At 36.5% G+C, this 12,254-nt stretch overlaps 1 protein-coding gene across 1 annotated transcript in view; it reads left to right on the top strand.

Moving 5' to 3' along the window:
• Positions 1–12,254, top strand: part of ROBO2 (roundabout guidance receptor 2) — a 622,866-nt gene that overhangs the window by 533,238 nt on the left and 77,374 nt on the right. The window contains exons 11-14 of the mRNA XM_062175939.1: positions 300–381; positions 1,508–1,670; positions 3,258–3,424; positions 6,858–6,979. Coding sequence (XP_062031923.1) covers positions 300–381; positions 1,508–1,670; positions 3,258–3,424; positions 6,858–6,979 — 534 coding nt within the window. The remainder of the gene's footprint in view (positions 1–299; positions 382–1,507; positions 1,671–3,257; positions 3,425–6,857; positions 6,980–12,254) is intronic.

A 12,254-nucleotide genomic window follows, 5' to 3' on the forward strand; every position in this document is an offset into this window, starting at 1 on the left:
TTAAAAAAAAAAAGGCAATTAAGAGATGAGAGTATTCCCATGGGGAAGGAGACAACTAGAGCTTATCAAACAAGTAACATTCAATTATAGAAGTGCATTTTTAAACACTCTTGAGTTAATCTTATTAATAGAATTATCTGCATTTATGTTAACATTTTATGTTTACATATGATTGATTTTAATGCATAATTCAGACAATGATAGCTCACATTTTATGAAATTCATTATTACCTAGTTGAGAGTGAATAATTTTTCTACAAATTGATTAAAATAATTAAATTCTCTTTGTTGTTATCTAGAATTCAGATACTGGCACTTATACCTGTGTGGCTACAAGTTCAAGTGGAGAGACTTCCTGGAGTGCAGTGCTGGATGTGACTGGTGAGTTCTTTGAGAATTGTCTTTCCTTGTCAATTCTCTTGTTTGATTGTTTTTTAATTTGTTTTACATATTTGAAAGGAAGGGTGACAGAAAGAGGGAGACACACAGAAGGAAGGGTGGAGATCTTCCATGCACTGTTTTATTCCTCAGATGGTTACAGTTGCCAGGCTCGAGAACAGGCAAGACCCAGGAGCCTGGAACTCCATCCTTGTCTCTCACATGGGCAGCAGGGACCCAGAGGCTGAGGCTGTCCTCCACTGCTTTCCCAGGAGCATTAACAGGGAGCTGGACACAAACTGGCACTCTGATATGGAATACCCACACTGCACCATATGCTTGGCCCTGTATCGATCATCTTAACAGCAGAAATCTTGAACTCCCTTTAGTGATAGCACATTATCAAATAACAAATTAAGTGTTTTAAATTCACTTAATATAAATCTAAGTCCTGACAGTCAGTGCCACACTTAATAACTGTACCAGTTGGCACATAAAAATGAATTTGTGGGTTTTACATATTTTTGGGGGGATTTATGTATTTGAAAGTCGGAGTTACAGACTTACAGAGAGATAGAAAAGAGAGAGAGATTTTCCATCCACTGTTTCACTCCCCAGATAGCCACAATGGCTCGGGCTGAGCCAAGTTGAAATCAGGAACCAGGAACTTCATTCAGGTCTTCCAAGTGGGTGGCAGGGACCCAACCACTTGCCCCCTCTTCAGCTACTTTCCTCAGACCATTAGCAAGGAGCTGGACCAGAAGTGGAGCAGCTAGGACACAAACTGCAGCCCGCCCGTGTGGGATGATGGTGTTGCAGGTGGCAGCTCTCCCAGTTATGCCACAACAGTGGCCAAATTTGTGGATTTTATTAATTCATCCTTGATAACCTTGCTATTTAATTTCCTCTAATGTAAGCAGTTGCAGTTATCAGAAGTAGCAGTAAAGTTTACATATATTAACATGTTGGTGAGGCAAATATTCATTTGTATACTTCAAATGCATAAGACAAATTGTTCACTGTGTAATTCATGTTCTTTTAACAGACTCTTCGTTTCCTTCTTTTAATCATCATTGTCAACATATGAGATCAGGAATAAAGATTTTTTTTTCCTGTTTTTCCTCTGTAGAATCTGGAGCAACAATCAGTAAAAATTACGATTTGAATGACCTGCCAGGGCCACCATCCAAACCACAGGTCACTGATGTTACTAAGAACAGTGTCACCTTATCCTGGCAACCAGGTACCCCTGGAACCCTTCCAGCAAGTGCATATATCATTGAGGCTTTCAGGTATGAGACAATTCCTTTTTTCTCCATTGGGTTTTTGCTCTAGCTTCTATATAGTAAAATCCCACCTAAGCCATGCTATTTTTTATTTGAAGGACATGTCCAATCAGTGCACTCCACGAATTTATATTTTATAGATGGCTTTAATCAAGAACAGACTTTGATTTTTTATTAATAACTTAGTAAGATTAAATATGTTTTATCCATGCCTAAGTCTGTGGAGATCTAATTCAAGACATAATCATTTAGCTCCTCTCTTTTTCTTGATCATTGAAAGGATCTAAGATAGAAATCTGGGCTTTAAAAATAGGCTGAAAACTATTTAATTAGGCACAAGTATTTTGAAGTTTTGTGATGTTTACTGAAGCAGGGAACTCTAGAATATTCCTAACAATTAGAGCAGAACTTAAAATGATTCCAATGGTTATATGCTATATATTTAAATATATCTCTTGCCTCTGTCTGAGAGAAAACTGAAAACCAGTTAGGAAATTTATCCCATGTGCTTCCAGTACCTGGTAGGAAAAGATCCTCCCATGTGTTACTTGGAATAATTGTCATTGATTCAAAGATTTGGACCATGACTTTCAGGTATCATTAGAAAGAGTATCTTATGGGAATTTGATAAAATTACACAAATAGGAAAAATATTTTCACACTCAGTTTTCATGGGTTTCTATTTGATATTATAAAATTTGGAGGGGGAGCCACTGACCTTTGGAAATATTAGGACAAATGGTCACTTTCATTTTAGACTTCTATCTATATTTAAGTAATGACAGAAACATAGCTTTCAAATTTCAAAATTCTGTGTTTCTATATTTTTATGCTTTGATGCTTCAGGACATCTGAGAAACAAACAGCCCAGAAAATCACATTTGCTGCACATTCTGAGCGAAAGTAGCATTTGACTTTAGACAAAGTGTCCTAAAATGGCATCCATCTGTGGCTGGCAGTAAAGGGGTCCACACACACTAATTCAGAGATATTTCACTATTCTGAGATGAGAAATCACAATACTGTGTAATGTAAAATTTTATTAAAAATGTAACCAAGGGAAAATATTCATTACATGCTTCCTTTCTTCTTTTACAGATATGTAGTTTTAGAAGGCTCTATTGTAATATTGCATGTGGAATTGATGCAAAAGAAAACACACCTTGTAACAGGAAAATGTATTGGCATAATTTACTCTGTAGTCCATTTATTCTTTCTACAGGTTAATTCTTTTCAAGGTATATATATACATTTATGAGGACCATACTTATTGTATAAACTTGATGTTGTGATCTTGGCCTCTGTTCCTTTTACAGGTATTCATTTAGTGGGCTGCTGTGCGTTAGCAAAGGGCTGTCACATCTCCTGGGCTGAGTTTAATTTTGTTGTGCATGGCACTTCCGTTAGGTGGGCTCGGCTTTGTTGTTGAATAAACTGAAATCATCCAGATGTTTCATTTATTGGGCTGAACACTCCAAGTGTTGTGTGTGTATGTGTTTAATTTTCAGCCATTAACCTTTGTCATTGATACCCAACTCCATTTCTAACATCTTTATGACTGTTCTTTAAATGAATTCTCTGCTCATGTTTCAGCCAATCCGTGAGCAACAGCTGGCAGACAGTGGCCAATCACGTAAAGACCACCCTCTATACTGTGAGAGGACTGCGCCCTAATACAATCTACTTGTTCATGGTCAGAGCAATCAATCCCCAAGGTCTCAGTGACCCAAGTCCTATGTCAGATCCTGTCCGTACCCAAGGTAATTTCAATCGCTGTAAACTTGACTGGCTCTAGAAGGAAGCATCAAATAGATGCTTAAGAATAAGAGGATTGCATGAGGAAATGTAAATGCATATTGATTGCTTTTTCTGATTCACTACACTTTATCCAGTGAAGGAGAAACTTGCTGTTCACATTGTTCAGGCATGCCGTGTTTTAGGGTGTAGTCTATTCAACAATAGCATTTTTAAACTAAATTAATGAATTTAAATTTACTTTAAATTCATTAATTTAAACTTAGGTAATCCTTCATTATATTTCGAAGGCAGGAAACATGTTTCATCTTCCTTTGAAATAATTGTTTTACAATAGCCAACAGTGATCTTTAGTAGGTAGATGTTCAGAGTTATCCAGATGACTTCCAGTTCAGCAATTCTGTGTTCACAGCACCCTGGTCCTTAAGAGAACTACCTGGGTAGGCACCACCTACACCACCTGAAACTGCTGGAAACACAGATCTTCAGGCTACAAGCCACACGTTCTGGCTTTGGGCCCAGACGTTGTCGTCATCCCCTCCCAGGGATGCCGGGGTTCAAGTTTAACAATGTGGTTTACAATGTATTTTGTTAAATCAAGTGTTTAAAGGAGTGATTTATTTCATAATGCAGTAAATCAAATTTTCTTCCTGAGGCATGCTATTCTTTTGAGTCATATATTAAAAACCCAAAATATTAATGTATTATTGAAAAATGGAAGATTTATTAAAGTCATCTGTAGCAACTTGTCCTTTCAAAATGAGAAATCACTGGAATCTGAGGTTTAATGATAAACTATGATGATGTTACGTTATAGCTTCCTTTCCTACTAGTAAGTGACAGGAATTAATAAAAGAAATAGTGCATGTGTTATTTGTTACAACCTACTTCCTACAGAGTTCTTGGGAAAGGGTTAATTATTTCTTATTTGTAAAAGTCTTTGAACAAGATATAATTGAAAGTAGTATTTTATACTGTGAAAAGCACCATACAGCCATAAAATATTATTATAATTACAATGTGGTTCAATGATAGTAACTAACGTGCTATTATAACGGAGAAGGGTGCCTTAAAGGAATCAAGAGAAATAAAGTCACCACGTGACTTTGCAACATTGCTGACATGATGACAGTCAAGGGAGGAGGGACTGCCATTATGCTATTGTTCTCGAAGCAGTAATGTGATTAATTTTCCACGATGATAAAGGGCCTGTAGGTAAAGAACCTGTCTTGGGAGAAAGAAAAGCACAACAAGAAATGTGAAGACCTGAAACTCTATTTTACTTTGCATAGTTGCAACTGCTTTTAGTGTGCCTGCATTGAATGAGTAAATGAAATTATTGAACTTGAAATGAGAGAAGTAGGTGATTTTAAGTTAGGAAATTATAATACCTAGATCAGATAGTACCTGTATAGATAGAAGGGTTTTGTGTATAGCTCTGAAGTAAAGGGGAATACTTCTGATGCGATTAAAGCCAGCTGACCTCCCTAATCATTCAATAACTATGCTAGTCACTAAATCTTGACTCATAAAATAACTCTCGGTGAAAAGGTCAAAAAAGATTAATGAAAAGTTGTTTGTGGACTTGCTTGTTCCAGCTGAGAGACTATATACAGCAAAAGACTTATGTTCTCTTAACAGATATTTAATAGAAAAGCTCATGTTCTGTGTCTGACTGTCAGAATCAGTTTTTGACACCATGTTTTCAAAAGCTTTGCATTCTGCAAAACATTTGTTTTTGAAGAATATTTTACTTTGTGAGCTCTTATTTTTTCACAGGTATTAAATATCACAAAATTGAGGATTTATTTATTTCCTTAATGCTACAGATCTTATACCATGAACATCACAGTTGATCTCATATATAAACAAAGTTTAATATTCACATAAAGGGACTTTTTAAATGTTGTACATTAAGTAAAACTTCACTTTGCTGTTTATCTTATATAAGAGAAGGGGAGCTAAAAGGAAACAATCTAAGTTTATGTTCCAGTTATTTATATTCCAATTTACATTAATACACCCAGTCTAAGTGGAAACTGAAATATACACTTAAAAATACCTTTGCAGAAGTGTTGCATTGTGGTTTGACAAAATAGGAGAAAACAAGATAAAGAAAACCAATGATTTTAAATGGGACTTCTTTAAATAATGTAGCTGGAGAACAGAACGCATCATCTTAACATTGAAGTGTACCAGTTAAAGATGTGAATTTGAGTATGTGTGAAATTCAGTGTTTGATACTAATTTGATATACTTAGCTGTATATAATCTCTCACTGGTTTCTTAATGGACACATGTATTATAAACCATTGTATGGGCAGCTGAGTAGTGTGTAGGTGAGTGGTGTGGAAGGAGACAGGAAAATAGATGGCAGAAGGTCTATCACTCTGAACATCACAGCCTTCTCTTTCTTCCCTACTCTACTACCCGGAAAAGCACCTGCCTGATCTTCTGCCTGATGTTGGAGTCCTGCTCAAAATTCAGCACTTGATCCATTTTATCACTTCGGGTCCACGATGGTTGTGTGATCTTTGAAGTTTCTTCCCTTCTCCCCACTGCTCTGTTTACCTTTAATGATACAACTCATTTCCTCAATGCTCTAATTTCTTTCCTTTCTGTGCTCCCAGGCTGAAATAGGTCAAGGAGTTGGCAGGGAAAAAAAAAATATGTTGTTAATTGAGACAAGGGATTAAACAAATTCCTCAATGGCAGTTTTCAGATATGTCCCACTTTACTGGCAGGGAAAATCCTTCAATCCACCACCATCTGTAGAAAGCTGAACTTTCCAGAGCAGTCTTATTTTACAAACTTTATTCTTCAGTCAGAAAATAAATGATCTTCAACAATAATGTGTCTGTATTAGAATGAATATCATACATTAGAAACCTTATATTGGTATATTTTTTAGCAAAAATAGATATTATTTCCCAGTTATATCCTACCATTATTTAAGCACATTTACTTGTGCATAAATGCTTTTTGTCACAAGAAGGTTTTAATTTCTCCCTTAAAATTAGCCTTTTTGCTACTCCTCCACCTTGCGGCGCCGGCACACCGGGTTCTAGTCCCGGTCGGGGAGCCGGATTCTGTCCTGGTTGCCCCTCTTCCAGGCCAGCTCTCTGCTGTGGCCCAGGAGTGCAGTGGAGGATGGCCCAAGTGCTTGGGCCCTGCACCCCATGGGAGACCAGGATAAGCACCTGGCTCCTGGCTTCGGATCAGCGCGGTGCGCCAGTCGCAGCGCGCCAGCCGCGGCGGCCATTGGAGGGTGAACCAACGGCAAAAGGAAGACCTTTCTCTCTGTCTCTCTCTCACTGTCCACTCTGCCTGTCAAAAAAAAAATTAGCCTTTTTGGCATAATATTCACTTATATACAATAGGTTGGGATTTTAATGTGTGATTTTTAAAAATAGAAATGATTGTCTTCTCTCCCTACAGACATCAGTCCTCCAGCACAAGGAGTAGATCACAGGCAAGTCCAGAAAGAACTAGGAGATGTTGTTGTTCGTCTTCATACTCCAGTTGTGTTGACCCCAACCACTGTTCAAGTCACGTGGACGGTAAGCTTTCCACAGCCACGTTATTGGGGTTCTCTTCTATTCATTTAAGGAAAATGAAACAACAACAAGTCAAAGCTAAATAAACATACCAAACCTGATAATGAAAAATCTCTTCATTTAAAATAAACTAGTAGTCAAAGACAATAAGGAAAGACATTCTATAGCCAAAGAGAACATGGAGTAATAAGAGTACAATAAAAATATGTTGTGATATAAATGTGACATGTTTTGTTTTCCGAATTTGCTAACAGCTTTATTGATATATAATTAATATACCTTAGTGAAAGGGCATCACTCAGTATTCTTAGTGTAGTTAGAGAGTTTTGAAGTCATCACCAACATCTAACTTTAGAATATTTCATCATCCTAAAATGAAATTCCATGGCATTAGCACTCAATATCTCATTCCCTTTACCTTAGCCCTTTGCAGTCAAGAGTCTTTTCTATCTCCAATATATCCTCCTGTTCCAGAACTTTCCTATGAATAGAATCATGTAACATGTGATCTTTTGTGTCTGGCTTCTTTCACCCAGCATAATATTTTTTAGGTCCATCCATATTGTTGCATGTCTTAGTAATATGTTCCTTTATATTATCAAACAATATTCCATTGTATAGATATAGCACATTCTGTTTAATTCTCTCATTAGTTGAAGGACCTTCAAATTATTTTTGTTTTGTGCTTTTATGAATGATGCACCATGAACATATGTGTACTAGTCTTTGTATAAACATATATTTTCATTTCTCTTGCTATTTTATTTCTTTAGGGATTTTTGAATAACACAGTAAGCCACATTGAACATTTCAATGAATTGCTGAAAAGTTTCTCCAAGTAGTTTTACCCTGTGGTATTCCCACTAGCAATTTCTCAACATTTCAGTTTCTCCCAGATCCTTAACAGTTTTCCTCATAACCTCACTATTGATTATTATTATCTATTTTTGTGTTTGTTTCAGCCAGTCTAGTGAGTGTATAATGTTATATCACTGTGGTTGGACTTGAAATCCTATGGTGACTAATGATGTGTTCATCTTTTCAATATGCTTATTGGGCATTTATATCTCTTCCTTAGAGAAATGTTTATTCAAATTCTTTGTCCATTTTTTGAAAATATGCATTTGTTGATTTGAAAGGCAGAACATTAGGGAAAAGTGAAAGAAGGATTTCCCATCTGTTGGTTCTGTGCCCAAATGACTGCAACAACAGGCTGGTCCAACTTGAAGCCAGGAACCCTGAGGTCCATCTGATCTTCCACATGGGTGGCAGGGAAGGGCCCATGCACTTGAATTATCTTCTGTTGCCTTCCTTGGTGGATGAACAGGAACCTGGATCCAAAGTAGAGAAGCTGAGACTCAAGCTGGTTTTCTGATGTGAGATGGCAGAATCACAGGCCGCAGCCTAATCACTGTACCACAATGTCAGCACCTCTTGTCTGTTTTTAAGTCACATTGTCTTCTTATAGATTTCTAAATATTCTTCATATTCTCTGAATACAAGATCTTTATCACAGGGGCTGGCACTGTGGCATAGTAGGTTAAGCCTCCGCCTGTGGCACCAGCATCCCATACGGGTGCCAGTTCCTGTCCCGGCTGCTCCACTTCTGATCCAGCTCTCTGCTATGGCCTGAGAAAGCAGTAGAAGATGGCCCAAGTGCTTGGGCCCCTGCACCTATGTGGGAGACCCAGAAGATGCTCCTGGCTCCTGGCTTCACATCAGCACAATTCCAGCCGTTGCAGCCAATTGGAGAGTGAACCAGCAAATGGAAGAACTCTTTCTGTCTCTCCCTCTCTGTCAGAAACTCTGCCTCTAAAATAAATAAATAAATAAATAATAAATCTTTTTTCAAAAAACACCTTTATTAGCTATATGATTTATGAATATGTTCTCCTAGTCTGTAGGTTGATTATACATTCTTGATGTCATTTTAGGCACAACAGATTTTAATTTTTAATAAAGTTATCTACTGAATTTAAATCAGCCATTGTTATATCCTTGTGGCTGAATATTATACAGCAGCATCAAAACATATATATATATATAATTTTAATAATTTTACATTTGTGTAATTTTCATAATTCTAAATGTGTAGCCAAAAATTAGTGGACTTTAATAAACAATTTTTTAGTATATTTTCAGTATTAAAATGCCACCCATTACTGTGTATGTTAGAATATCTACTGTTATTTCAAAATGCAAAATGCTTGGATCAGATGTTGGCTACTGTGGTAAAAACAATAAATAGCATGGAACTAGTTTTATTAGAGAATATTAATACATATTTTTATCTACACATATGTATATATATATTTGTTTTAAAAGAACTTAGAAAACTTTCCTTTATGTCTATTAAAGTTACCACCAATTTCTCAGTAATGCAAAAGCTCTCTCCATTATAACTTCTAAAAATCCGTAAGAAACTATATTAGAATGAAAGAACACATCGATTTAAAGCTCATTGTTTACATGATAGAACTTTGTATTATGTCTCAATTGTTGTTGTTGTTATTGTCATTTTACTGTTATATAAATGGAATGGGTACTATATGTATAAAAAGTTGGATTTTTCCTCTCTTGAAGTCCAAGGTACTTTTCAGAAAACAACCATATTACCCTTTTCCCTCAACTCCCTCAACAATGAAGGTTAATGAAGGAAAACTGATTAATTTTCTCCAGATCTTGAGTACTTAATATCTGAAGTACAAAACACAATGAAGAGAATTATCCTCATGTCTTCTCAGTCATAATTGCACTGAACAAATCAGTTTCAGCAAGCATTTGCTGAGAACCAATTATGTTCCCTAGATGTGGGGGAGAACTAAATAAAGAGACACAAATTTAGTTGAGAGAGACATGGAAATTCTTAATCAGAATACACAGGGATAGGTGCCATAATGGGTCTGTACACTCTGTAGACAGCACTTCCATCAGAGAGGAAATAATTAACTCTATTCTTAGGTACCAAAAGAGCATCATCAGTAATACACATCTATATAGGGAAATGTGGTAGTGTTAATGTCTGAGAAACTAAAGTTACATACAATACTGTCTAGTCCAATTCTGTCCTTTTATAAAAAGTCATTAATGCAGACAGGTTGAGTAATGTTCCCAATTTCACATGTATGTTTATAGGCAAAGACAAAATTAGAATATCCTGCCTTTAAGCTGCTTATTTTTGTTTTTCAGTTTAAAGATAAGCTATAGATAATTATTGCACCAAAAGGAATCTTTCAATTGTTGAATTTTCATATATGATCCTGAGTAGGGCATCTTGTCAATTCTAACACCAGACCACATAAAATTTTTTGACCTATGAGAACTCAATTGCTAAAAGTGTAATGAGAATATGACTATGTTGATAATGTTTAAAGAGTAACTATGATTATTTAGGATTACTTTGTCTCCAATTCCATTAAAGTCATTTTGCACAAACTCATTCTGTGTCCTACATATAAGAATTTCCATTCTTATGTTCCCGTGAAGAGCACATACTTCCCTCGTCAGTTTTCCAGTAGCACAGTAAATGGTGTTACCTGCCATGCTTCTTCCATCTTTGAGCAACTTACATTGTAAGGGAATAGTTGTATTTTTCAAAGCAGATATTTCCTCATTTTGATTTCAGAAAGTCTTTTTGAGATAAGTCTCACCTCTTTTTGAGAAGATTTCTTTGAGAAATTTTATTTACTTATTTTTATTTTATTTGAAGGCAGAGACACAGAGAGAGGTAGATAAAGAGAGTGATCTCCCAGCCATGTGTTCACCACCCAAATACCTGTAAAAGCCAGGGTTGGGCCAGGCCAAGCTGGATCTCACTCAATCTGTTCTGTTTGTGACAAGGACCCAAGGACTTGAGTCATCACCTGCTATCTCCCATGATGCACATTAGCAGGAACCTATAATCAGGAGCAGAGCAGGGACTCACACCCCAGGAACTCTGATGTGGGATGCAGGTGTCCCAAGAGGTGTTTTAACCACTGTGCCAAACACCTGCTCCTTGCAGGGATTTCTTTTAAGCTGGTTTTAAATGTGGGAATGATTGGGTTAAAAAAATCTAATACTACATTATATTTGTGAAGTCAAACATGTTATAATCCACTGAGTTGAAAGAGTAAAAAAAAGAAAAGTAGATTAAAATTGTATGTTGATAGACCAGAGTTCTTCCAGGAATGAAACTTGTCAGATTCATCTCTGTGTCCCAAGAAATGTGTCTTTGCTGGTTTTCTTATCCCTCTGATGGTCTGTGGCTTTTGCTAGGCAGAAGTCCCTGTCTTTCACTTCCATGTTTCCCAAGCAGAGTGTCTATTATGAAATACCTTTTCAGTAACTGTGTGCTGAGTGATCTAGTTTACTCTTTTCATATACTCCAAGTTTGAAAACAAGGAGAGAATACATTAACATCACAGTATATTACTCCCTGTATGTCTCTGGTTACACAGGAGATAATTACGTATTCCAGAAGTAAAATAAAGTCTGATGGAGGGTGGGGCTGCTTGCCAAGGAAATTGTAGCTATTTTATTTTTGTATAATATTTTCAACTTTTTATATATGTAGGCTATTTTAATCAGCACACTTCATTAAAATTAGCATTCAAGTTAGAGATATGTTGGGGCTTCAGGGTAGATATGCAAGGCTATTGCAAGATTCAGGGAAAACTGAATTAAAAATAAGTGGATTTTGGTGCAAAAATATTTTAAAACCCATCTTTATAAAAGGTCTTCAAAAAGTTCGTGGAAGTATGTATTATGAAAAAACTAAGCATTAATTCCAACATGTTCTTGCACCAAAATAGACTCATCTTTTAATTCCATTTTTTCCCCACAAATTTCTTGAAGTACCCTTCTGCTTTGCTTCACTCATGGGTTTAGATTTGGAGCCAGGTAAATGTTTCCCCAGTGACAAGCAGGCTTTGTTATCAAATGCATGTGATTGAACTGAAATGACCATGCTCCTGCCCCCTCCAAGCTAAGCTTGAAGCCACAATGGATAGCCATGGCTACTTTCCACAAAATTATGGCTGTTATAATGAGAATAGGTAAACGTGGTAAGGTAATTGCTGTTCCATGAAAGAAAGTGTCAGTAAGTCACCTTTTGAAAAATTAGCATTCTAGTGCTTGGTTTTGCCATTTGTTTTGTTGTTACAGAACAAAAAGAACCACAGACCTTTGCCTTCTAAGCATCAGGACAATGGAGTTGAAGAGAGTGCTTTTCAAAGGAGACTTTCAGGGTTCAACTAAAACCCGTTCAGTGAGGCCCCCAAAGAAAATTCTATTTGAA

The sequence above is a fragment of the Lepus europaeus genome, chromosome 2, assembly GCF_033115175.1.
Source record: "Lepus europaeus isolate LE1 chromosome 2, mLepTim1.pri, whole genome shotgun sequence".
Taxonomy (NCBI): Eukaryota; Metazoa; Chordata; class Mammalia; order Lagomorpha; family Leporidae; genus Lepus; species Lepus europaeus.